The 26,705-nt window shown below is 57.6% G+C and overlaps 1 protein-coding gene across 3 annotated transcripts in view; it reads right to left on the minus strand.

The window, feature by feature from the left end:
* Positions 1 to 16,048, minus strand: part of SLC7A5 (solute carrier family 7 member 5) — a 28,780-nt gene extending 12,732 nt beyond the window's left edge. For 2 of the 3 annotated variants that reach the window (XM_025268507.3, XR_003104499.3), the window contains exons 1-3: positions 15,414 to 16,048; positions 8,787 to 8,924; positions 3,401 to 3,526 (exon numbers count right to left, since the gene is read on the minus strand). In XM_025268507.3, the coding sequence (XP_025124292.2) occupies positions 3,401 to 3,526; positions 8,787 to 8,924; positions 15,414 to 15,945 (796 nt within the window). In that variant the 5' untranslated portion in view covers positions 15,946 to 16,048. The remainder of the gene's footprint in view (positions 1 to 3,400; positions 3,527 to 8,786; positions 8,925 to 15,413) is intronic. The other variant, XM_025268510.3, reaches the window with a different exon arrangement.
* Between the last annotated feature and the right edge of the window lie 10,657 nt (positions 16,049 to 26,705).

Genomic DNA, 26,705 nt, shown 5'->3' on the forward strand with positions numbered 1-26,705 from the left:
GGCTGAGCTCTGCTGAAAGTCAGCTCTGCCCCCTGCTCCATCCACAGACCAGGCATCCCTGGTGGGGGGGGGGGGGGGGTGTTACTTCTGCAGTGGGCTTGTCAGGGGTCCTCTCTCCTGTTTCCCCACCCTGGGCTGGGCACCTGGGGTCCGGTGCCTGTTCTTTGGCTCTGCCTAAGGGGGTGGGGGGCGAGGACTGGACGGTTCCCACGGCCAGCCTATCTACTGTGTCATCCATCTTTTAAACTCCTGGAGGAGCTGCCGCTGGACATCAAGACTGGTGTGATGATTCAAAGGACCCTCTCCCTACTGCATGGGTAGGCAGATCCGCGAGCACCAACTGTGCCCACTGCACAGGCTGGGAGACCCCCGAGCACCCATAGCGCCCAGCACAGGGCTTTGCCCTGCTGCCGCCGGCCTGCTGCTGACCACCCAGGGCGGGGCTGAGTGGGGGCGGCAGGAAGACAGAGCCAGCTGCCAGGCCTTTGATTTCTTCTGGGCGGGCCTCACAAGCAAAGCATGTGAGCTGCGCTGGCAGACAGAAAGGTCTCAATTAAAAACCATCAAAGAGCACCCGAGGGGGTGAGCCGCCTGCATCCGTCCTCCCACTGCAGCTGTGGCGCCCTGCCTGCATGGGACCTGCTGCTCCGGGCATCAGACGGCCCACCAGGAGCCCGCCCTGTCTTCTGGGGCACGGGTGACTGGGGGAGGACGGAAGCCCAGCCTCGTGGCCCCAGTCAGCAGTCCTGTGTGGTCCTGACCCCTCTAAGACGGCCTGTCACGGGCACCCTGAGTCCTGCACTTGGGTGGCCGGGCCTAGGAGTATCCAAAACATCTCCCCCCGATTTTGAAGAGAGCAGCTCTGCTCACAGGCTGCCCGAGGCACCTGCCCACGACCCAGAGACAGGCCTGGGGCTGCTGCGGCCGCTTATCAGATGAGGATGCGAGGCTCTGGGAGGCACAGGGCTCTGCCTGGAGAGAACAGTCTGAGCCCCAGATCCTCCCGGGATGAGGGTCTCCTCCAGGCCCCACAGCTCCCCCTGCCCCCCAACCACCAGCAGAGCTGCTCAGGGCCTTCCCCACCACCTGCCGACACCGCCCTGGGGCAGGATGCAGGTGGGCTGACCCAAGGGAGCTTATGTCCCTGCACATGGTGACCATCCACAGTGGCCTCCACACCCAGGACTCCTGCTGGGCCCAGTGCCAGGTGAGCTCGCGGGAGCTGCTGTGGGGGGTGTGGGGCGGGGCTGCCTGGTCCCCTCCCATGACCTCCAGCAGGGGCACCCTTTATCTGCAGGGTGACCCCAGCCACCGCATCCACGCACCCACGAGGTCCCACCGTGTGTCCTCTGGGCAGGGCTGGGCTCTAGGGACCCGTCTTCTCTGTACCTCTCCCACCCTCCAATCCGGGAACAGCCTGACCTTGGGCTGAGGGCCTTGCAGGTGCTGTAGGTAAACAGCAAACAGATAAAAGCAAAAACACAAAAAGCTGCCCACGCTTCTCTTCTCGCTCAGCCCTGGTCATCAGGGCTCCACTCCCAACCTTGCCGCTGGGCCTGCTGCTCTCTGTGGCCTCCCCCGGCTGAGCCATGCCCGCTGGGATCTGAGATAATCTCAGTCTCCCCTTTCCTGAAAAGGCTGGGAGTGGTCTTGAGGGCCCACACGCCCGATCCCCCCACCCCCACTCCCAGCAAGCCTCTCCCACACCTGCAATCTCAGTCCAGGACTGCAGAGTGGTCCCTGGACACACCAACCCTCTCTCCGGCCCTCAGAAAAGCCATCCTGGTCGGGGCTGACCCTCCCCAATCTGAGTTTCCTATTCATGGTCTGGTCCTGGGGAAGGAGGATGAGAAGGAGGGCAACACTGCCTGTGAGTCTCACGGCATCAAGGATGAGGCGACAGAGGCCTGGAACCAGACCTGCTGGCCCCACGCCCCAGCCCCTTCTGCAGCCCTGGGACCCCTGGGCTCCAGGCAGGCCGGTGGGGCCAGGCACTGGGTGAAGGACAGCAGAAACAATGCATGGGCCAGTCTGTGAGACACAGGTCTGCCCTCCAGATGCAGTGCGGCCTGCGGCCATCCGGGCACCATGGTGCTGAGCCCCACGTGAAGGGTCCTGGCCCTCCTGCCAACGTTCAGCTCGGGACCCTGGGGCAGCCACCGGAGCGGAGATCAGGTGGCTGTCATGGGGAAAGGGTGGTTTCCACAAAGTCCTCTAGAAGGGAGGGGACCATCTGGAGGAAAACCCGTAGACAGGAATTCTGCAGACGCTGCATTGCTTCCCAGGTTCAGAAAGGAATGGCTTCAGGGGGAGGATGTTTTCGACGGCAACAGAATTATAAACACGTTATGTATTCAAGCTGAACAAAAGCTCTTTGCTATCCCTGCTGAAATCTGTTTTCACAGAAGTCCAGTCCCCCTGCATTCCTCGTCAGTCTGCATCTTATCACACCAGCCAAGCGAATCTCCCTCAGCAAGTCCTCCTCCTTGGGAGACATGACACAGTTCCCAGCAGGACAGGCTGGTGGCACAGGAGGGGTTTCTTCTCCCACCTGTAGGTTCCCAACGTAAGCTCCAGACGGCAGGGAGTCCCCTCCACCCTGACCACCTCCCTCAGAGCCGTCACCCCCTTGACACCTGGAGCCTGGCCTGGCCAGCGTGCTCCAGACACAGTCTTGTCTTCAGGAAAATGCTGGGGCGTGAGATCCCAGGAAGCCAGGGGACACAGACTGGTCTCCCACCTCCTGCCCCCGACTCTATCAGCACCCAGATGCAGAGTGAGGCTCCAGGGTCCCTCCTTACACACGGGGCTGGGGTGGGGACAGCCCTGCGGGGCCACTGACCTGCGGCAGCTGAGCAGATGGCCAGCCCGGCCTACCATCCAGCTGTGCCTCTGTTCACCGAGACACCCTCCTTCAGAAACGGGATTGACTCCACCTGCCCCTGCCCCCCCCGGATAAGCTCTGTGGGCCACCTATCATGCCACGTGGGTGGCCATCGTGGGAGGGGTGGGGATGGTGGGCGGGCATCCACATGGCACCGGGGGCCCTGCAGAGGGCTGGGGGCACGTTCTCAAGTGGAAGACCCACCAGCACTGGCAACAACACCTCTTGGGCACACTCCTGACACGGCAGGTGCATCACCAAGCTCTCCCCTCGACCCCGCGTCACCACCACGCCCGCCCTGTGTGGACAGGGGACCGTGGTCTGCGTGGTGGCCCCATTTCTCCCCTTGCTCCAGGACTGACAACTAGCCGGTGACCACATTCACTGGGCCTACCTCAGCATCAGCGCTTCTCCTGGGACCACCCGACCCACTGACTCTAGTGAATCCCCTTAGCCAAGGGGGTGAATCTGGGGCCAGGTGTCCAGAGACAGCGCCCCCACCCTAGGCGCACTCACCCTTCCCGATCTGGATGAAGCCGAGCAGGATGATCAAGGCCAGCGCCAGCAGCTTGGCAGCGGCAAAGGCGTCCTGGACGCGGGTGGCGGCCTTCACGCTGTAACAGTTCACGGCCGTGAGTAGCACTGTGGAGACAGGGCAGCAAGTGAGTGCTGTGGAAACGCGGGCAGAGGGGCAGGCACTCCCCAGCCCCTTTCCTGGGTCTGACCATCTGGACTCTAGAAGGGAGGGAACCCCAGGCCACAGGCTGAGCACAGGTGCCCCCAGGCTGCCATAAGGGAAGGTTTCCTGATGGACAGATTTCAACCTCCCATGGGGAATCAAAACACCTCCACCCGCACCTGAGTCCCTCCAGGGGGCGCCCTTGAGAAGCACAAGCTGCCACAGTGGGGGTGGGGGGTGTGTGTGCACGCAGTCACTTTTCTGCTCCCACCTGACACTTCAGCACAATTTATCTGACACCCTAACCTCTCAAGGGGGGAACCCTCTCTTCAGAGGGTCCTCGTAGGATCCCCTGGGGACACAGAGGATGAGGCCTAAGCCTGACAAGTCGGCAAGGGGGAGGGTGCAGGGAGGGGCTGAAGGAGACGTACAGTTGGGGGTCCCAGTGGTTAGACCAGAGAACCAGCGCCAACTCTGCTGCTGGTGTCGAGGCAGGTACTGAAGACCCCACCCCAAGGCAGTCCCCGCGGTGGGGTGGAGATGTGGGGCGGGGGCACAGGGCAGGCAAGCTGGGCTCCACAAACTCAACAACACAGGCAGGCCCCACCTGGGACCCGGGGAGACCCCACACCTGAGCAGGGGCAGGGGCTGAGTGCTCAGGGGCCTGGCGAGCTGGCGTGAAGGCAGCCAACTCTGTAAACTCAAAAGCAAATAGAATGAGATGAAAAGGAAGGAAGGAACCAGCCCTACCGGTGCCCTCCTCCACCACATCCCTTGTGGATGAGATGAAAACAAATGAACCAACCAGCCCCCAACACCCATGCCTTCTCCACTGCGTCCCCCGTGGAAACATGCCTGGCGTGATGGCCCTAGGGGTGGCTCTGCCTCATGCTGCTGCTGACACCAGCTGCCCAGGGGGGTGGCCAGGGCGCAGGTAGGGCCTTTTATGCTGGGCGGGCTGGCAGTCAAACATTAACCGGACAGCCTGGACCCATGGGAAGGACATCTGTCCACCACACCCCGCACACAGCGCTTCTCTAGACAGAACCAACCTGGGCTGGCAGGTGCCACGTGGCTCCCTCCCCAGCTAAATTATTTACATGTACTTTTACAAAGTGAGAGAAAGGCCCCCAAAGAAATAAATCCACGCTAATTAACTAAATGAGACACAACAGTCCAGGTGGGTGAAAGACAGGAAATGGCCCCTTGAGCTCTGGTTAGGACCAGCCCCTACCCACAGCTTCTCTCTCGGAAATTAACTGATAGCGTAATACCACCCTCCCTGTCCTTTTCTCTTTGCTGCGCTGAGCCTGGCTCATGCAATGGCTGATCAGGACTGTCTGCCACACGCCAGAAAGTAGAGGTTAAAATCTGCCTTAAAACCAGTTGCCTTTGGCCCCTGCTCCTAAACTGAAACCTTCAGATGTCCCCACACCAGGCATGACAGTGGAGGGCTGTGACAAATGGACCCGGAGTGGCCCTCCCTCATGGGGACCCTGGCCGGGCCCCCAGGGCTCCCAGTTGGTGGTCCTGCACTTGTCAGAGGCTGGTGGTGGACAGCCGCCTCAGGGCGGTGGGGCCCATGTGAGGCCTTGAGAACGTGGGGGCAGAGTCCCCCCACGGCCCCAGAGGGGGCCCCCCAGGGCACCAAAGCTGTCTTCAGCGGCAGGAGCTGAGCCCTGGCTGGGAGAGGCTCAAGGCTCAGATGAAGGGGCCGACATGTGCAAGGGGCAAACAGCACCAGTGACCCTCAGCGTGTGGCTCGGGGGTGGACACACACTCAGTCCAGGCCCTCCAGGTCAGCCCCAACACAGCTGTCCTGTATTATGCACATCAGCACTGCCACTCCCAGCACAGAAGAGGAGCCAGAGGCTTAGAAAGGACCCCTGTTTTCCGTGACAGGGCCAGACCTGGGACTCTGGGGCCCCTCTGATACACATACCCCCACTGTGGGTGGGGAGAGGTGGAGCAGCAGGGAATTCCTTCTCCTGAGCATCCAGGATGGTGCAACCCACCATGTGGCTGGGACCCAGGGTGAGGGGCCCTGGGAGGGCAAGCCCAGGTGCCCTCCCACCAGTGGCCCGAGGAGCCTGGACAGAGCAGAGAGCGGGGAAGGGTTGGGGGAGGAGCGACCTTTCCAGGCAGTCCTATATTTCCTTAGGTGGAAAGGAAAAACCCTGAGGCTTTGGTTTCCGCATGCAGCAAGAGGCTGGAGGATTGCATCACTCCTCCATTCTCTCTCCAGGTCAGAAGCCGGAAGCCGGGAGGGGTGGGGGCGGGGCGGGGAAGAGGCGTGGCCAGAGCCACGGACGGGGAGCCGGCGCTCCCGCCCAGCAGCCCTCGCTGCTGTCATCTCTGCACACCTCAGCCCCTCAGCGGGTGTGGGGGTCTCCGCCCCAAGGGGAACGGGGGCTCCCCTCCCCACCCCACAGATGAGGTCTCTGAGGATCCAGGAAGGGGGTGTGCCTGGCCAAGCCCAGCCCCAGGGCCCCCCCTCAGGGGACCAGGGCCATGCCCGGCAGGCGTCCCAGCCCCCTGTGGACCCAGGAAAAGGGGTGTGGCTGGCCAAGCCCAGCCCCAGGGACCCCAGGGCTCCCTGGACCCTGAGCTTAGCTCTGTCTCAGACAGTGGAGGCTCTTTGGTGGGGAGGGAAATGGGCTGGATCCCAGGACAAAGGGGACTCGGTAACATTCCTTTCTTTTACAGAAAGAAGAATAAAAGCATAGAATGAGACGTTAATGTTCATTGACTTTGGCCGATGAGTAAACGCTTTACTACTCCCCATAATGTCCATTCTATATGGGGCTCCATCCCAGCCTTAGACAGCAGGGCTGGGAGGCCGTCTGGGAAGCTGGGTCGGCCTCTGGCTGCCCTGGCTTTAAGTCCATCACCTCAACAAGGCGCCTCAGCTCCACACTGCAGGATGGAGGGGTCATCCGGTAAAACTAGGGTCCCTGCTGTCATCACCATGGTTAGGGGCAGCTCCCACCTGTGCTTCAGGGCAGGGGCACAGTCTGCCCCAGGGCACCAGTAGGCAGGCACTGGCTGGAAGCCGGCTCCCTTGGGGTTCCCAGTGCTGACACCCCCCAGATAAACACCAGGCAACAGCTGGGGCCAGAAGATAGAGCCTGGTGGGCTTGGGAGAGGAGCGGCTGTGGGCTGTGGGCAGATGGCAGGGCAGGCGGGGCCTGGTGGCTGGTCCCACAGGCTTTCAGGACCAGGCCTGTCCTGGCCTTGTCTGGCTGTAACATGGCACCTTGCTGCCCTGCAGGGGCGCCCCAGTTCTACCTTGCAAGGGGGTCGGGGCCTCAGGTTTCCGCTAGAGGGCCAGCCACCTCCTGCAAAGTCACCATCCCCCCATAACGAACTCACAGACTTGCACCCATCCTCATGTCTGGGAGGGCAGGACATGCTGCGCAGTGAGGGAGGGACAACCCCCGGCAGGCCTGGTGGGCTACTCGCAACCCATGGCCCCCTGGACCACTGGTCACGCTTAGAGCCTGACCAGGAGTGCCAACTCCAGTTGCAACCTGGCCAACCAGGTGGCTTGAGTTCAGAGTCCTGTCTGCAGACTGTAAGCCACCCCCACCCCGCGATGCCGACTTGCAGGTAGAAGAAAGTATTCTGAGCGGGGTGAGCATACAAACGGGAGGCGTGCACCAGGGCATTTATCTATCTGAGCAGCACCCAAAGGCTCTGCCCAGCCTTGCCCAGCCTGACCGGTTATCTCACTCTCCAGGCCTATGGTCCACCTCCGATAACTCTTCACACACAGGCTGTCAGCTGTCAGCCACTGGGGGCAAGCCTCCCAGCCCCCAGCATATGCTGGACTTGAAACACAGCGGGGGCTGTTTTCACTTAAAAACAAAAACACACCAAAACCCATTTCCCTCTCTGACCGAGGGTAAAACCCTCATGAGCCTTATCAGGGCTGCCCTTGGATTCTGTGCATGCCAATAACAAAATAACAACCTTGACAGCTGGGGCAAAGTATAAGCATCCACTGTCTACACCCTACTCAGTACCCTCAGAGTCCCTCACCCTAACTGCCTCTGCTGGAGTTCAAACACACCAGGGCAAGGTTGTGGGCAGGCAACAGAACCATCCAGAACCACAGCATCTGGGGACTGGCTGCCCCCACTCATCAGAAAATTCAGCCACCGTCCCCATGTCTGTGAGGGGGCTGCAGCCATGGACCCTCCCTTGTCCCCAGGTCTGCAGGGACCATCCGCCCCCCACCCCCAAGAATGAAAGGATGAAGGGCCCATGGGCCAGAGCCTGGAACCTCACTATCAAGAAGCTGCCAGTGAGTCTCTTTGAAAGAGGTGCCTTCTTTTTAGGGTCCTTGATAAAAAAGGGGCAACACTTGAGGAAAAGACAGTCTGAGGCCCAGGAGTAACTGCCGACCCCACACAGGTGGGAGGGACTGAGATGCCAGGGAGATGAGCACCGTTTTATCAGAGCTTTGCTGGCAGGCCCCCAGCAGCACCCCAAGACAGCCCTCAGTGGGCTCTGAGATGGGAGAGGAAGTGGCTGGCAGGACACACGGGTTGCAGGAAGCCAGGCCAGCTGGTCTCCTGGGGCAGCAGCTGGTACCAGGCCAGAGAGCAGCAGGTGCTGACCACTGCGACCGCGGCCAGACGAGCCCCGGGCCCAGGCAGCCAGCCTGCCCATTGTCGGAGCCTCTACCCATCAAACAGGGTCACTCACTGGGCATCTGGACCCGAAGCCCTGGCCGCAGGTGGGCTAAGGTGGCTGGGAGAGTGGCTGGCAGTGGGGCTGACTGCTGAAAAGGCAGCGAGTCGCTCTGGGGTGTGTGTCCTGCCTTGACCCTATTGTCCAAATCCGCTCAGCATGCAGGGACCCAGGGTTCAGAGGGTACTCGGTGAACCAGGTCCTCCACTCTGGTCCCGGACTCCCTAACGTCCTCTGGGCTTGGGGCGAGCCCCCCATCCCAAGGCCCAGCCTCCATGGTGGCCTGCACCCCACACCCAGCATTTCTTCCCTTCCTGCCCTAACTCCCCCCACCCAATAACAGACTGGTCTCCCACTGAGTGTACCACCTCCCAGAGCATCTGACTGGGCAGGCCCGAGAACCCACCGTTTCTGACAGTTGAGGGGTGCTGTCCAGAGGACCCACACGGAGAACCAGCAGCTGACTTCATGACATGTAATTCCCCTTTACTGGCTCCAAGAGAGTGAATGCCCAGGACTCATCCGTACCCCAAACATCTGAGGAGGCTGGCCTCACTTCCAGATGCACTGGTGCGCGGAGCCTATGCAGGGCGACAGCTCGGCTCCAGGACCACCAACGATCCCACCACTGGCCACTCAAGATCGGAGCTTCCAGAGTCTGGAGAACTGAACGAAAATGAGGGAATTTCAGGGGCAGGGGCTGCTCAGATGGGACCCAGGGTTCCATCTAATTCCCATGTCCAATCTCTGCAGAGACAGGCCGTGGACGCAGGAACAGGCAAACACAAAACCTCAGTCCAGCTGGGACACAGCCCTTGTCGATCACTGATTTCTTATGAAAACAATTACTAATAGGCCAAGTCACATTTGAAAATGCGACCAGCCCTGGAACACGTGTTTCGTGTTTTCCATTTTTAACCTGGGCTGGGTGACACCCGGCCAGAGCTCCCCCACCCTTGCTCGGAGGCAGAAGTCTCAGCCAGCGTCTGAAACCGGGACTGACACTTCATTTCAAACACACAAGAAAGAGGCAGGTTCAGTCCAGTCTGAGATCTGCTGACACACAAACCCTGAAGTTAGCAGGAAACTCCAAAAATAGCCACATCTCATTTTATTGGGTTCTTCCAAAGCAGAGCCCTGCAGAATAAACAGAGGTTCCCAAAGGCCCCCCACAACCCCAAGAACACCCAGGAGCCACAGGAAGGAGCCCCTTCTAAGTTGGTCCTGATTTCTCACATGCTGTGTGATCTTGGGCTGGTGACTTACTGGGTCTGAGCCTCTGTATTTCCTCATCAGCTAACTGGGAATACTGCTGCAGGGAGCCTGCAAGTTATTAAACTGAGCGGTCATGGTCGAGTGAAGATGTGCTAAGGAGCCGAGGCTGTGCGTGCGGGTGTCTCCACAGTTAGTATCCATCCCCGGCTCGCACCTCCATGGTCTGGAAACCCCCAGCTCACTGCAAACCTGCTGCACCTGAGGCTGACGGGACCCCACGGCCCCCACTCCGAAACCTAGTTTGCTAGTTAGGGGAGGGGGGTGAGGACATCCAGGCCTCCTGAGTCCCACTCCTGTGCGGTGGCCCCTTGCCTGGGGTCGTCAGCCCCGGTGCCTGTGACAGGCTCCTACACTGTGCTACTGCAGACCTGGTCAGCCTGGGGGGCCTGGACGTCACACCTCCCAACCAGATGGTTCCAAGTGCAGTCAGGGTGGGGACCCATCAACTGGGCCAAGTCCTTAGGGCCCCACCACACACACACTGCTGACATCCCTGGAGGGGAGGGGACTCTGAAGCAGGCTGTCACGTTGGTGGGGGCCCTGGGGCAGGGGTCCTGAGCAGGATGTGGGGAAGCACGATGAAGTAGCCTGCCTTCCGCTGTGAACACCCCCATTCATGCGTGTCTGCCTCCCAGCGAGGCTGCCCCCGTCCCCAATCTGTTCCCCTGACTCAGCCTCAACACCCAGCAAGAGTCCTCACGTGGACCAAACAGGGCTGACTTCAGGGCCTGAGGACCCCGCACCAAAGTGCAGGCAGACAGCCCCTTGCCCACACGACCCGAGGACACTCACCTGGTCCCCTGTGATGGGCCAGCCACCAACTCTGGAGGGACTCCCCCATTCATCCCCATAACCCAGGGAACGAATGCATGATTGTCAAGACTCTGGTGACCTTCCCTCCCTGCCCAGACCCCCTGAGCGGACAGCCCCTCCCTGTGCCCAGTGGGGTCGGAGCTCCTGGTCCTCTTGCCAGGCACACCTGCTCTGTCATTTCCTGCCTGGCCAGTCCTTCCGAAACTGGACCCCTGCTGAAATGGGTCAGAACTCACACACCCTCCGCAGGTACAACCTGCCCGCGCTGCTCTGCTCCAGGTTCTGAAACCCAGGACCAGAGAGGCCCAGCACCCAGCCCTAGGTTACACAGCCAGGGCCTCAGGAGCCTTTCGGCTGACAGGATGTCCTTGACGAGTACCAATTGAAGAAGACCCAGCCCTGTAGCCTGTGTCCCTGCTGAGGGCTGAATCCCGTACCGGCCTTGGGCAGAGACCTCAGTTCTGTACTGGCTACACTTGGGGTGACTCTCCTCTGGGTTGTCAGCCAGCAGCCAAGGTCAGGGTGACTCAGGGCGGATTGGGTTGCCTACAGCATGCTGGAGGCTTCTGAACAGGCAAATCCCCCGGGGGTGGGGTGGGTGGGGCCCAGAGAACTGCCCCTGCCTGGAGGCTGGTCTGGATGGGCCGGGTTGGGGTAGGATACACCTCCCTCTGGCACAGGAGGGTGTCAAGGCCACCCACCAGCCCACCCTCCCAAGCAAGAATTCAGGACTTCTCCAGGACTAAGGAAAGAGTTGGGTGGGGGCCTCCTACCAGGATGCAGACAGGACCCCAACCATGAGCCAAGAACCACCGCTGGATGGAGCAGTGGTCCCACTGTGGGGAAGGGAAGGGGCAAAACTGGGGGGTGAGGGGGGGTCAGGTGTGCTCTGGGAGCTCCCCTGGTCAATCCAGACCCAGCAGACCCAGAAAGGTCACACCAACTAGGGGTGTGGAGTCACGTATGCCCAGTCCCCGGCACCTCTCATGGAAGGAGAGGACAGGAACTGGAGGCCAGCATGGGCACAGGACAGGGCCCATGGCCACAAGGCAGCTGGAATCCATAGGGCAGCTGTTGGCCACCCTGCTCTGGAACGTCATTTGCAAGGGGAAGGTCTTGAGAGGAATATGGCGTTTTCCTAGACAGCTCCCTGTAAGGGGTCTGACTCCCCACAGTGGGGGAAGGTATGGGGTGAGGGGTGGAATATGGCGGGGAGTGCTTCCCAGGAAGTCCAGGACACAAACCTCAGATCCACTAGTGTTTGCCCCTGATGACCAGGCACTTGGACATGGTATCAGCCACTGTCCCAGACCCTGGCACCCTCCACCCTCACCACAGACACGGCCACGTCCCCACATGCCGGGTGACAGAGGCGGCTCAGGACGAGGACACCCCGTCTCCCTGGCTGTAAAGTTGGAGGGATGGCAGATCTCAAAGGCTGGGCGTTTCTGCCAAGATAGGGGCAGCGGTCCCGGGGGTCTGGGAACCTGCGATTGAGGGTTTGGGGTGGACATCTCTGGGCAGGGTCTGCATACTGTGAGGGATCATCAAGGGGCCCGTGACCCAGAGGCTTAAAAGGGTCAGAAATGCCGTCTCCCGCCTCCCTTGGGTCACGCGCTCTGTCGAGTACCCGCTGCGCCCCGTGACTGGGCCGGAGTGCTTTCATGTCTGGCCGGGAAAGTTGGATTTCAGGGCTAATTACCCGGCTGTCGTCTGCACTCAGCTCACAGCCTGCAATCCCAGGGTCGCCAGCTCCTTGGAAACACCCAGAAGCCTCTGCTTCGCGAGACGAGGGGCTTAGGCCGGGCAGCTGGCAGACATCCAGACAGCTTGTAGCGGGTGCGGATGGTGTGCCGGCCTTGCTGGGACAGGCCTGGTTTGAGGCCCAGGGACACGGTGGTGGACACGCCAGGAGGGTCTCTCATCGCCAGGAAGGGGGGACCACAATGGGAATCCTGGGGGAGAGGTGTGCTGCCACACAGCCCCTCTTCACGTCATGACCTCAACTGACCATCCTGCCCTGGAGCCAGCTAGCAACGGCTGCCCCAGTGCTGGGAGGGGCCGCCAGTGGGGTGGGCTGAAACGCCGCCAACCCCCACGCTAAAATGGGGTGCGAGGAATGGCTTCTAGCTCAAGACATCGAGGGCGAGAATGATCACGGCCATGGTGTGACCCTTTGTGTGGGGTGCCACGTGCATCAGATACATCATGGCAGAGTTCCCACAAACACCAGGAACCCGAGTCACAGATGCAGAAACAGGCTGGGTGGTTGCATGAATTTCTCTAAAACAGAACCCAAGTCTGTCCACATGTAGAATGCAGGCTCTTCACCTGCCACGAGTAGGAGATATCCCAGGTCATGGGTCCCCGAGGACAACAGCTGAGGACCCCACCCCCACTCCACACAGGCTGCCCAGTGAGGCCAGCTCACCTTAGGGGAGCCTTGGCATCCCATCTGACCCCTGGGAGAAGGAGGGAAGCTGTGCTCTCCAGGCCCACTAAGGGCCACCAAGCTGAAGGGGATGTCGAGTCCCGTTCTTGGCCACCAGCAGACCTGCCAGGTTCCACCAGATGGGTGATAACTAGGGGGTTGTGGGAGAGGGCGAGGGGGAGGTTGGGCGACTCGAGGTCACCTTCTGTGTCCACAACTCAGACAACTTCTGAGTCTGGCCCGGAGAGATCCTCAGTCACTCACCTGAGTGACCTCTGCCACCCTGATAAAACCCAGGGTCACCTGAATCTCAGGTGCCATCAGTAAGTGCTGGATGATCCCTGCAAACCTAGACGCACAGCAGACTCCCGGGCTGTCACAGTGGACTCCTGGGCTGTCAGCAAAGAGTCACGGAGCTTGTGTCATTCACCTTCACGGAAAGACGGAAACCCCAGGGTCACACCATGGAAGGGCCCCACGCTGTCATTTCCACGTCAGACCTACAAGAAAAGGGACCTTCCCCCATTTATTTTGTCCGCAGGATCACTCTAAGCACCAGACCCAATGTGAGCCACCATATGTAGAGAGCAGCTGTCCTGGGGCATGCCTGGGGGCAGGAAAGGCAATCGGCAAAACTGTGGCTCCACAACATGCTGTTCATAGGGTGGGCCCCTGGGCCGTTCACCACGCATTGGCTCAGGCTGTGGGCTGCTGGGCTGGGGCACGTGGGCTTGCTGCCACAAGCGGGGGGCTCAGGGAGTGCGAACCTGGCATGTGTGCAATAATCAAACAACACTTAGAAACTGTGGCTTTTCATTGCCATCTCAGATGCGCCCAAGAGCAGACCCTTTCTTGGGTGGTTGTGACCTTCCTGCCAGCCTCGGACAAGCCCCCATCCCCCTCTATATGTGGCAGGCTCTAGACTAGCGCTCCCTCCTTCAGACAGCATATCCTTGTGTTACTGAAAATCTCCTTTTCACCAGAAAATACAACACACACACAACACACTCGCAAGGGTGGTTCAGAGGAAAAGAGCAGAGAATGGCCAATGGACACGTGAAGAACGTCATCCCAGCTCGCACGAGAAGGGGTGGAACTTATGTGACCCTCCTTGCCGCCCACAGGAGTCCTGGTGAGGGCTTATCCGCCACAGCCACTCCAGAATCCATCCCATGGCTTCACCTGCTTAAACCCAAAAGGTTGAGAAAGTGAGGGATCCACTTTCCAAGATCACAGAGGGGACCTTTAAGGCAGTGTTATGTCATCACATCCTGGGCCCAAACATTAGACCTAGCAACGATGAAAATCGGACAATGAAAATTCTACTGACAGAAAATCAACAAAGAGGGGCTTTTCCTCACTCGGCCCAAAGCATCGTCTGAGAAGCCCACTGGAAGCCACAGGTTCCCCTGCCCTCAGGCAAATCAACTATCTCTGTGACTGTTCCTAGATTTGGGCCAAAGGTTTTTATGAGCTGAGATGTTCATTGCTGAAATTCCCCTCAAAGGCAAGACATCCCCCTCCCCCGGCACGGCCGCTCTGTGGTCTCAGGTCTCCCTGGGACACCACTTCCCAGAGTATGCCTCTGAAAGCCCCCCACCCAACACACACACAGTGATGGTGCCCAGGCTCCAGAATTCCAACAGCGCCAGCGCGTACTGCTGGTCAAAGCTGCTCCAAGCGATGGCACAGCTCCCTGAGTCTTGGGACTTGGACAGAAACCAGCCCTGCTGGCCCCACACCTCTGTGCACCTCAAGGTTTAGGCAGAGCCTCAAATCAGGTGGCCGGACACTTCCACCCTGCACATCTCCCTAGATGTTTGCAGCCATAGACAAAGATACGAAAATCGTGTGGCTTTCAGTACAAAAATTTTTTCCTGAAATACCACCAGAAAACAACCCACCAACATACCAGGACCTCCTCCACCAACATCCTGGGACCTCCTCCACCAACATCTGGGCTGTGCCCAGTGTGTGTATTTCAGCACAGCTTGGGATCCCAAAGCCAGCACCCACCCTGCACACACTTAAGAATCAGTTAAGCACCCCTCTTTTAAGACTGGTTAGAGGATGCAAACTTCCATTGTCTACAAGAGCAACTCATTCATTACCCACGCACAATTTTACTATTATTGGTTTTGTATGAGTCAGCCCTTCCTGACTGAGCATGTTTGAACGACGTTTGTTGATTTTTTTTTTTTAAACTACGATCTCTCTCCACAAACAGTAAGGCTTGGGGAAGTCAAAAGACACAGAAACAGACAGGCTTCTCAGGCACTCCACGTGGGTGCCTCTCAAGAGGTAAGTAAGGGTCAGCTTAAGCATGGTTCCGGAAGGACCGAGTGGGAAGGCGCTACTGGCAAGGCTCAGGGCGGGGACCCTGCTGTGTGACTCACTGCGGAGTTCCCAAGGCGGTGTGGAAAGGAATGAATGAAACGCACGTGGTAATGGGGCCCTTGCCCTCAGTCTAGAACTCCGGGGTCGGACCGGGGACGGGGGCGGGGGGCGCGGGGTGTAAGGATAGTCCAGGAGTGCCGGGAGGGCCAAGGATGCGGCGACCACGGCTCGGCACACACCCCCTACTCCAACCCTCCCCGCGTCCGCCGGTGTCCCGGGGCCCGGTACTCAGTACTCACGCACGCAGAGGCACGCCACGAGCTTGGCGGCCTCCTCGGGGACAGGGCAGGTGGGGAAGACCGGCTTGAGCAGGTAGGTGGCGAAGACGAGCGCCACGATGTACTGCGAGGAGGGCCGGATGATGAGCAGCTCGATCCACAGCTTGAGGAAGGCGGGCAGCGAGCCGTACACCTCCAGCATGTAGGCGTAGTCGCCGCCCGACTTGGTAATGGTAGTCCCCAGCTCGGCGTAGCAGAGCGCGCCCACGATGGAGAACACGCCACACACGGCCCAAACCACCAGCGCCAGCCCGGGCGAGCCCGCCTCTTTGAGCACGCCGGTGGGCGTCACGAAGATGCCCGAGCCGATTATGGTCCCTACGATGATCGCCACGCCGTTCAGCAGCGTGATGTTGCGCTGCAGGGTCACCTCGCCCTCCGCGCCGTCCGCGCCCCGCGCCGCCAGCATCCGCTCCCGCGCCTGCCGTTCCTCCTCCTCGTTCGCCGGGAGGGTGGCCGCCGCCGCGCGCCGCTTGGGGCCTGAGCCCGCCATGCTGCCGCGCAGGGTCGGGCCGGGCAGGGCCGGGAAAGTCCGGACACCCGGCGCGCGCCGCCCACCGGAGAGAACCGGCTCTTCTACCGCGATCTTGGCGGTAGCTAGCAAACTCCACCATTTATACCGGGACGGTGGCCCCGCCCCCGACCCGCCCCATCGTTGACGCGCCTCGCCCTGGGGGTGTGGCCTCCGCCCCCGTTGAGAAGAACGGCTGCGACTCGGCTCACGCGAGTACGCAGTGACCTGCACGGATGGTGGTGACCACCCTGGCCCCACGTGGTCCCGGGAGTTCCGGCTCCGCCGCGCGCGCGCGCGCGGAGCACTGGGCTCCTCGCCCCCCTCACTAGTTCCGTGGTCATCGCCGCCCCTCTCCCGCGTGCACTGGGGACCCCCGCTGCTCGAGCGGAAGCGGGTGGGTTACAGCAGGGCCGACGATCTGGGGCCACCGCAGAGGATGAGTGGAATTTGGGGCGTCTTAGGGTCTCAGTCAGAGGAGGCAATGCCTGCCGCCCTGGAGGGCGCCCAAGGCCCGAGGTGGTAGGACCCCGCTTGGTCCGCTCATCCCGGGGACTTGCGGAATATATTAAGATGGTCAGAACCGCCTCTGGGGAGGGGGGGGGGAGGGGGGAGGGGGGGGGGAAGAGGGGTGGCGAGCTCTCGAGATCTAGGCTGGGCCTAGGACCCTAAATCCCAGGGCTGAGGGAGCACGATCTCGCATCTGAGCTCATTCATTCCTGGGCTCGGAAATTCTCATTCTATCGCAGGGGGAACCCTTTGCCAATGAGCAGCGTTCAAGGGCTCATGGCTTAGAGGAGCAGCGACAAAGAATCTGGGAAAACCGGACTGCAGAAAGCTCGGTTACATTGACAGAATGGGGGTTTCCTGAAGGAGCCCGGTCTGCAGGGTGAAAGGGCCTTAGCCTTGAAGGACTCCAGAGGCACCTGGGTCGGAGGGCCAGCAGGTAACCAGTGCTCAGAGTCAGAAGGGGAAATGCAAGATGACCAGTCACTGCAGGCCTGCAAGCAGGAGTCAGACATGCTTGCTGATGAAATTGACGTGTGCACAGAGAAAGAATTTAGAATCCCATCCTGGGGATTTAGCCAAAGCATATCATTTGGACCTTCCACAGCCCCCCCCCCCCCCCCCCCCCGCTGTCCCCAACAGGCCAGCCCTTCATGTGCAGTGTTCGAACCAAACACTTCCACAAGCCTTGGCAGCTGGAAGATCACACAGCACAAATATTAGCTTGCGAGATGTCTAAGTCAGTGACTTGGTGGAATCAGAAATAACCTCTCAGCTCTTGTTTTTCCCACTGTCCTTTTAGAGGGTGCTGCTTGGCAAAGACCAGACAACCAAAGCTAAGCAAACTTTCCGACCCTTTATCAGGCATGAGCCCTTGGTGTACAAAGTCTCATTTAATAGAGGAGCTGCTGATGTTACTGTAGATGAGGAAACAGTCTCAGCAGAACAACGGGACTTGTCTGACCAGTGCCCTGAACCTACGTGGTGCTCATTCTGTCGCCTCTCTTCTTGTGGTTTATTTATCACTAAATTTGTTTTACGAGGATGGCAGTTATTTGCAATGCTCTAAGGAGAGGTCCCGAGCTCCTCCACCCTGTACTCCCATAGCAGGCACCTCCTGGAGCACCTCCTGGAGCACCTCCTCCAGACATAGACAGGCAATCAATAATTGCTCATCAGAGTGTAAAATTAACAACCGTGATAAGCCCAGGGCTCTAAGGAGCCAGAGCCAGGTGGAAGGAACCAGGCCACTCCACTACAGCTTTCCTAGGGTAAGAATTAACAAGGGAGATGGGAGGGGCGGGATATGCATGTGGACTTGTCGGTGTCTCCCGTGGGGGCTCCTGGGAACCTGCAGAAGACTTAATAGCTGGATGGTGACAACCGCCAGTGGTGTTTCCACCGTCTCGTGGCAGCTGTGCCACCATTGTCAGTTTCTACCTGGTTTTCATGTGAGACGGTACTAGATTTCCAAGGGTAAACTTGATTTGTCTGTGTGTGTGTACCTCAGACTTCCCTTACCAGAAATCTAGAACCTTGCTGCTAAGTCACTTCAGTCATGTTCGACTCTGTGTGACCCCATAGAAGACAGCCCACCAGGCTCCCCCATCCCTGGGATTCTCCAGGCAAGAACACTGGAGTGGGTTGCCATTTCCTTCTCCAATGCATGAAAGTGAAGTCGTTCAGTTGCGTCCGACTATTAGCGACCCCATGGACTGCGGCCTTCCAGGCTCCTCTGTCCATGGGATTTTCCAGGCAAGAGAACCTTAGCTGGTGGTAAAACTCACCTGCCACTGCAGGAGACACAGGAGACAGGCGACTTGGCATGCAGGATGCAAAAACCTTAGCTAACAGCACCATCTGGTGGACAGGAAAGCAACTTCTTGTCCCAGGCAGATTCAGTTCTGCTCACTCGGCAGTGCTCTTCAGTTGTTTTAGTCCCTCAGTGTCCAACTCTTTGCAATCCCATGGACTGAAGCCGTTCAGGCTCCTCTGTCCCTGGGATTTCCCAGGCAAGAATAATGCAGTGGGTTGCCATTTCCTTCTCCAAGGGATCTCCCAGACCCAGGGATCAAACCCGGGTCTCCTGTATTAGCAAGTGGGTTCTTTACCACGGAGTCAACCAGGGAAGCCCACTCTTTTCAGTGCTAGCCAGTAGTTTCTTAAAAGTTATGTCATTTATTCTCACAAGGATTGGTGGAGAATAACAGGCATTTCTACAGGGAGAGCTTGGGAGTTTCAGTCAAAAACCTTAAAACCGTGTGTCTCACCTGACCTGTAATTCCACTTGCAGAAATAGATCAAAGGTGGTAAGGATTGTGCTGAGTTTTGGCTACATGATTGTTTATTGTAGTTTTAAGAACGGAGTTGCCAACCATGGAAATAATCCAAAGTCCCTGGGGACTTGCTTTGGCAAATGTTGCTACATCCGTGTGGTGGGATCCAGCGTAGCTATTAAAAACCCGGAGGTACACCTCTAAGCACAAAGTGCTCTTGACGTACAGATGAGTGAAACAATGGAGTGCCGCGTTCCAGAGTCCTATCTGGTAGGCCCTGGGGGTGCTCTGGAGGAGCCCAGGTGCTTGCTGAGCTCTGGGAGAGCTGCCATGTTTGGAGGAACAAGCAGTTTGATTCTCGGCTGTGCGATGCAATCTGGGCCCAAGGTCGCTGCCTCTTCCGCGGAGGAGCCTTTCCCAGGGCCTCTTGGAACAGGGAGTGTTGGCCTTGGAGAAGCTGAGCCCAGCGGGGACCTATCCCCACACTTCAGTGGGAGGATCTGTGTCTCTGGGTCAGGGGTTGCACACTATGACCCCTTTGGGGAAGTCTCTCCTGTCTGGGGGCTTGGCGGCTCTGGGTCCAGCCTTAGGAGAGAAAAGCGTCACAGGAAGGGTAGGCTGGACGTTGGGCCAGTGTAGGAGGTGCCTTGAAGATTTTCTGCCGGCTCTCTGAACTCTCTCCTGTTATTTCCAAACCAGTGAATTTTCAGATTCCTCCTGGCTTCAGAAAATGGGGGGTGGGGGTAGGGAAGCAGGTGAAGGTGGATAAAGGCACAAGCTCCAGTTATGAGATGGATAAGTCCCGGGGAAGGTGGGGGGGCGTCTAATGTACAGCCTGACGACCATCGTTAATAATGCCGTACAGCATACTTGAAAGCTCCTCAGAGGGTAGATCTGAAAAGTTCTCATGACAATAAAAAGGGTGGAGCTATGTGAAGTGGTGGATGAGAACTGAACTTACTGTGGTCATCATGTTGCAAAATAAGCACATATCAAATCACTATGCTGTACATCTGAAACGCACACCAGGTTATATGTCAATAAAACTGGGGGCAAAGAAAACGCGAAGGCGACTTCACGGCAGCGGCAGAGACCATGGGCTTGAAGGTCAGACCGCCTGAGTCCCCACCTGGGTCCGCTGCATACCTGCTGAAGGAATTTGGGCAGACCTACCCCACTCTGGGCCTCATTTTCACTTTCTGTAAAATGAAAATTATAGTACCTACTGCAAATGAACTAATATATGTGAAGTGCTCAGATCAGAGTCTATCCCAAAGGAACAACTCAACCCCGGGTAGTAGTAGTAGAGCCTATAAAGTGGGTGGAAAAATCAAAGAAATTTATACCAAAATGGTAACAGCAGCCACCTTCAGATGGGGGGGAGGGGTGCACCTGCTATTTGACCTCTTCTTCTTTCTCTTTCTCTGTTGTTCCTCAACTATCTACAGTGAAATATACTCTCTTTACATGGTGAATCTTGTTTAAGAGTTCAGTTTCGAATTCCCAACGTTGAAAGAAAATTTAGTCACAAGCACAGAAAGAGCTTTGTAGTTCAGCCTTCCTTTCCAAACCCAGCTGCACCCTTCTCTCCTGCCCTGGTTTGCGATCTTCCTCAGGGAACATACGAGTCTCTGTGAAGACGCCTTTCTGCCTGTCTGGCTTGGTCTCTGCCTATTTGTGGAGAGGGGCAAACTCTGAAATTTTTCACCTTGGGAAGGAAACAGTTGGGGAGAGCTGAATGGCCTGAAAAAAATCTTTAATCAGCAGAAGTGGAGTCAATGTCAAGTGGCATTCCAAGCAAAAGTCGTCAGGAGGTGCGTTTCACTGGAAGCAAAGCCTACTGTTTATTTTTTTTAGGGGCGGTGGTGCTGTGCCATGTGGCTTGCAGATCTTAGTTTCCTGACCAGGGATCGAACCCATGCCCCAGCAGTGAAAGCACCGAGTCTTAACCCCTGGACCACCAGGGAATCCCTAAAGCCTACTGTTTCTATGGATACATACAACCCACAAAAGAGACACTGAGAGTGAGTGACTTTCTGCGGCACCTACAGACCCTGGGCTCTGACAGGCAGGGCATCCCCAAGGTCTAAGAGGTGCCCGTGCCCCTGGGTTGCACTCAGGGTGCTCCTGCTTCAACAGCTGGTCCAGAATTGCACTTCCTCGCATGTGCAGATGGGCTGGTGGCCCAGGCTCCAGGGGATGCTCTGGGGTCGGGGGTGAGGGGTCAGCCTGAGCCTCGCCTTCCACATTTGCACCAGGGTCGGGGAAGTAATGGTGCTTCTTTCTCACGTTGTTTCAAGTTTAAGTGAGACACGGCGTGTACAGCCTCTCAGAAAGCGCAAGAGTTAGCAGCCTCCCTCTCTGACTAGGTTGACCTATATCATCCCTCTATCTCGCTGGAAGTGACCACAGATGGTGGCAAGGAGGCAGAAGGCTGGGATGCTGGTAAACGGATGGCTCTTTGCTTGCTGTTACAGTCTCAGACTTCTTACCACTCAAGATTTGTGGTTGTAATTCCTCTGCAGAATCCAAGGGTGATGGCCTGAGTATGCATACTCCTACTAGGGCCTGGATCATTAACTCACTCTTTTTCCTGGAAAAAATGTACCTGATAAGCCCTTCACTGATGTGGAAGCCACCCTGCCTTGTGCCGCTGCCCTGCTGTGTCTGTCCGCAGTCGTATGGGACTCACATTTGTGTCCTTTTCATGTTGCAAATGTCTTTTCCTCTTCAGGAAACTCGTTCTTAAAAGTCGTGCTTTGGTGGTGCTCCTCTGTTAGTTTTTCCATCTGCACTTGTGAACAGGGGACTGCCCTCATTAGTCTCAGAACTTCAGTTCTGTTTCCCCAACACATGTGTGGCATCTCCGTCACATTGACTGTTGAGCCCAAACCAGGACTTGAAGATGTTTTGTGTCATTTAATTATTGCATCAGCCATAGCTTGACCCCGATTGTGGCTGGAGGAATAAGACACTGGCTTATTATATGACACTGAGTGGTCAGCCAGGTTCAGACCCACCATGGGCCTTTGATCGTAGCTGTGATGCTGTGACCTCCCACTCACCCAACCAGACCACCTGCCCTCCAGGCTAGATTGATGAGTGTGACTTCTTTTGGCCACAAGTGGCTTTATTTTAGCTCTCCTTGGGGCTCCTGAAAGTTTCATTTCTCTCATTGGAAACCCCCCATTCTTGTGGAGGGCAGGCTTAGTGACTTTCCCCACACAGGCTTTCCAGCACCCTCCAGCTTCTCAGCAAGGTCACCCAATTTTCTGAAGTTCACAGGGTGGACATGGTGATTGTCTGTAATTCTGAGTGGAACCAAGGCCTGGGGATTTCTGAGTAACAGTAGAAGCAAAGCTGGAGACACTGAGGCTAGGTTTTCCATGGTGGTCTCCACTAAGTTAAAAAAAAGAAAAATCAGAGTTTGCCTGGCACCCAGGCTCTAGGCTTTGTGTCAGCCACTGTGGGGGCTGATTATGTGCTCAGAAGGCCGGCCCTACTTGTTGAGGGGTCTAGAGAAGCAATACTGTGGTGGCAAACAGGGCTTGAGAGTTCAGGACTGGCTGTCAGTGAATCGATGGATGGATGATGGGTAAATGCAGGCGGTCCATGCACGCAAGGGACTGTCCAGTTCAGCCATAAAAAGGAGTGAGGCGCTGACCTGCCACAATGTGGACGAATTGTGAAAACCCTCCGCTCAGGGCAATGGCTGGATGCCTGGGAGTGTCTGGTATCATTTACATGAAATGACAGAGGACGTTGAGGCTGGAGAGATACCAAGTACGTTGGTGGTACCTGGGGCGGGAGAGGGGGGTGGGTGTGAATGGCAGCAGGTTTGTGGTGATGAAACTTCTTGGAACCAGATGATGATGAAGGTTGCACAACAGTGTGAACACCTAAATGCCACCAAATTGTTCACTTTAAAATGGTTAATGGTTGACTTCATATTATGTGGGGGGTGTGTGTTTATGTGCTTAGTCGTGTCCAACTCTTTGATACTCCAGGGACTGTAGCCCACCAGGCTCCTCTGTCCATGGGATCCTCTGGGCCACAATACTGGACTGGGTTGCCATTTCCTTCTCCAGGGCTTCTTCCCAACCCAGGGATCGAACCTGTGTCTCTTGCGTCTCCTGCATTGCAAGCAGATTCTTTAACACTATACCACCTGGGAAGCCCATATTATGTGGATTTGTACCTGAAAAAACAAAAAAGCATGCAGGCCTACAGTCAGAAGCCCTGGGTTCAAACCCCGACTCTGTCTCATGGAGAGGCTAATGGAGCTTCGGGGTGGGGGGTGAGAAACGCAACTCAGCTTCCAGGATTCAGGGTCCCCCTCCACACAGGGTACAGCATCACCTCTGGCCTCTGCAGGGTGGGTGAGGTAGCAGGGTGAAGCCCCCATACCTGACAGAGCTGTGGCTGGTGGGCTGGTGTGAGGGTGAGACAGACAGTGACCTTCCGGGACCTAGGGACTGGCCAGCTAGGTTCCCCGACTCTGCCCTCGACCTTCCAGGCAGAGCTCAGCTGGACCCGGTGTCAGAGGAGACATGCGGCCCAACCACGGCCACCCCGTGATGAGCTCTGGCCCCTGGTCAGGCCTGGCCGCCCTCCGGGTCCTACCCCCACACCTCTGGGTTTGCGATGCAGAGTCCTCTTCCCAGGCTTTGCTCCAGGCACCTGGCTTGACCAGCAGAGGATTGGCCACTGGACTCTAGTCCGATTTCTTCACGCAGATCAAGTGCAGTCTACACTTCTGCTCCCCTCCTGCCCCGCCCTGGGGTGGGGGACTCTTCTGGGATGTGCTGCTGCCCTGCCCACTGTTACAGTTGAAGAGTGTCTCCCCCCAAACAGGGCACTGCAGTCCAACCCCAGAGCCTCAGAACCTGTCCTCCTCTGGACGTAGGGCCACTGCAGGTAGAACTAGTTAGGAGGAGGTCATCTCAGAGCAGGGTGACCCCTAACCCCGTACCACTGGTGTCCTCGTAAGAAACGGCCACATGACGAAGGACATTGGGTGCTGGTGGAGGCAGAGGCTGGGCGGATGCGGCCCCAAGCCAAGACCACCAGTGACACGGAGCCGGAAGAGGCAGGAAGGACCCTCCCCTTCAGGCTGCAGGGGGCTCGGCCCTGATGCTGGACTGCAGGCCTCCAGACCCTGAGAGGACAAACTTCAGGTGTTTAAAGCCTCTGGGTTGTGGCACACTGTCTCAGTGGCCCCAAACCACTGTGAGATGTTATAAAAGGTGGCACTCCTCCATGTGGGCCCCCTTGGGTCTCGCTGTTTCGTTAGTCTGTGCAGGCACAGGGAAGGCCCACCTGGCTGGCGCACTGTGTCCTCCGCCAGCCTCTCCCTCAACACCAACACCAGCTCTGTGGGCAGCCCAGCCTTTCTTGAGAGAGGGAGGGGACAGGGCCCAGAGCCGCAGCAGCTGGGGAAAGTGCCCTGGAGAACCAGCTTCTGCCTGGAAGGAAGGAGAGCAGGTGAGTTGCTGTCCTGCCGGGACCCCCACAGGGTCCTGTAGACACTGATGTGAGCCTGCAGGCCATCGGGACCCAGTGTCCCTTCCCTCCTCGGGCTGGCCACCTCAGGGACATCTGGAGGGAAGCGGCAAGGATGAGGTGGCCCACAGGGCTAAGCCAACTCCCCGTGGCCAGCTCGGGCAGGCAGGAAGGACTCTGGCGTGATCTGTCCTGGCCTGTCTGTGATTCCATCCTGAGTGGACACGATGATGGGAAGGACTCCAGTGTCTCTGTCGCTCACACTCATGTGACTGGACAGCTCCCTCGGGAGATCCCAGATGCCCCAGGATGAGACCCTCCTCCCTGCGTCCAATTGCCAAGCAGTCCATTTTGGGGGCATCACCCATGTTGCCCCAAAGCAGCTTGGGCTCCCGTGTGGCCCATGGGGCTGCCCTGCTGGTTGAGAGCTTGAGACTCTTCTTCAACTCAGTGTATGGCCCTTCTTTAGGTTTTGCCCCTTTTAGGTTCTAGAAAATGCGTGGGTAATGGAAAAACAAGACAGCTAAGACTAAAAGCACAGCTCTTGAAACTTAAAATGACCACAAAGGGACTGCCCTGGTGGGCCAGTGGTTAAGACTCCATGTTTCCACTGCAGGGGGCCCGGGGTTCGATCACTGGTTGGAGAACTAAGATACCGCATGCCACATGTGTGGCAGAAAGAAAGAAAACGAGCAAGAATTCAAGAGCTGCAGGGAGTGGGAGATTTGTAGCCTTGATCAGCTTTCTCCGTCACCTCCCAAGAGCTTCTCCACCCCGGCCTCCCAGTTCAGTTGAGGGCAACTCCATCCTCCAAGCTGTTTGCACCAAGGCCCTTGGCCTTACCCATTTTTTTTTTTTTATGATATTATTTATTTATTTTAATTTTTGATTGTGCTGGATCTTAATTGCTTGCAGGCTTCTCATTGCGGTGGCCTCTCTTGTTGGGGGCACGGACGGTAGTGCACAGGGTCGGTAGTTGTGGGGCACGGGCCTAGTTGCCCTGTGGCATGTGGGGTCTTCCCAGACCAGGGATAGAACCCATGTCCCTTTCATCGGCAGACGGCTTCTCATCCACTGGACCAGCAGGGAAGTCCCCTTGGCCTTATCTTTGATGCCCCGCTTTCTCTCGCACCCCCAGCTGGTAGGGCTGGAGATCACGACACACGTGTGTCCTGCACCTGGCACTTCTCACTCCCCCTTCAGGGGGCTTTCCACCTGCGGTTTGTCCGTCACCCAGTGTCTCCCCTCTTTGAGAAGCTGGGTGAGACGTGCATGTGCCCCGTAGCCATTCTCACGCCTCTCAGAGCAAAGCCCCCCACCCCTGCATGTGGCCCGTCTGGTCAGTCTCTGACCTCCTCTCCTGCCACTGTGACCCTCACGCACTGCATCTGCCGCTCCTGAACTTTCCAGAACCATCCTGGTATCACCCCCTCACCTCATGCAAATCTCTGCTCCATTGTCAGCTTCTCAGTGAAACCCACCCTGACCGGGTACCCGGCTTCCTGCCCATGGTGCTTTTCCCGGAGCCCTGGCCACCTGTCGCTTTGCTCCCGCCGGGCCTGCCCCACCCATCATCTCTGGACCGTCTCCCCTGCTGATGCAGACACCACGGGGGCCGGGGTCTCCGCTTGTCATCTCGTCACTCACATTCCCCGACTGTCTTGCCTCACTAATGGGTACACGTGGCCAGGGGGTGTTCGATAAACAGTGGTGTCAGACTGGAGTGGGGCTGTGTGTGTCATTACGAAACTGTGAAACAAGGCAGAGAACATGGCAAGTGGAGGCTGAGTGTCAGGCCTGTTTTTGATGTTCACACTTTTGATTTGTGTTTGTGTGTGTTCAGGGAGCTAGCGCACCTGGAGGGTGGCCCCCCTCTGGATTTCCAGAGTTCAGTAAAAAGCATCAGATGGTTTCGCTTTGCTTAAAAATAATTTCCCTATTTAAATTCCAGTAAAAGAAAACAAACTCACTGACTGAGGAAATTCTGACAGAATAATCTCAACACTGAAAAAATATACAGCTTTTATCTTCAATGCCGTGGTTGGTGAATGTATCTTAAGGATGGCGGAAACAGAAGACCTTTCTTTCCTGTTGACGCACGTTTGAACTTTTCCACAGACGTGGGAGCTGGGTGTTTCTACTGCAGAGCCCCCAAGGTGTGACCCAACCTGTGGGTCAGGGAACCTGAGTCAGGCTGTCTATCACGATGAAATTGCCGCAGACTGAGCCCGCACCACCCACGCTGTGCTGAGCAGGGCCGGGGTCCGGGCGGCTCTTGTGATCCTATTGCTTCTGGAGGGACCTGTGCTGTTTGTCCCCACGGTTTTCAGAGCTGCTCACCTGGGCTACCTGGCCCTTCCTCCCAGCTCCAGCACAGAGACTGAGGGGACAGCGCCACACATGCCAGGGCAGGGACGGCAGGGCGGAGCAGCGAAGGCAGGTTTCGGGAGCTTGAAG

This window comes from Bubalus bubalis, chromosome 18 (assembly GCF_019923935.1).
Source record: "Bubalus bubalis isolate 160015118507 breed Murrah chromosome 18, NDDB_SH_1, whole genome shotgun sequence".
NCBI lineage: Eukaryota > Metazoa > Chordata > Mammalia > Artiodactyla > Bovidae > Bubalus > Bubalus bubalis.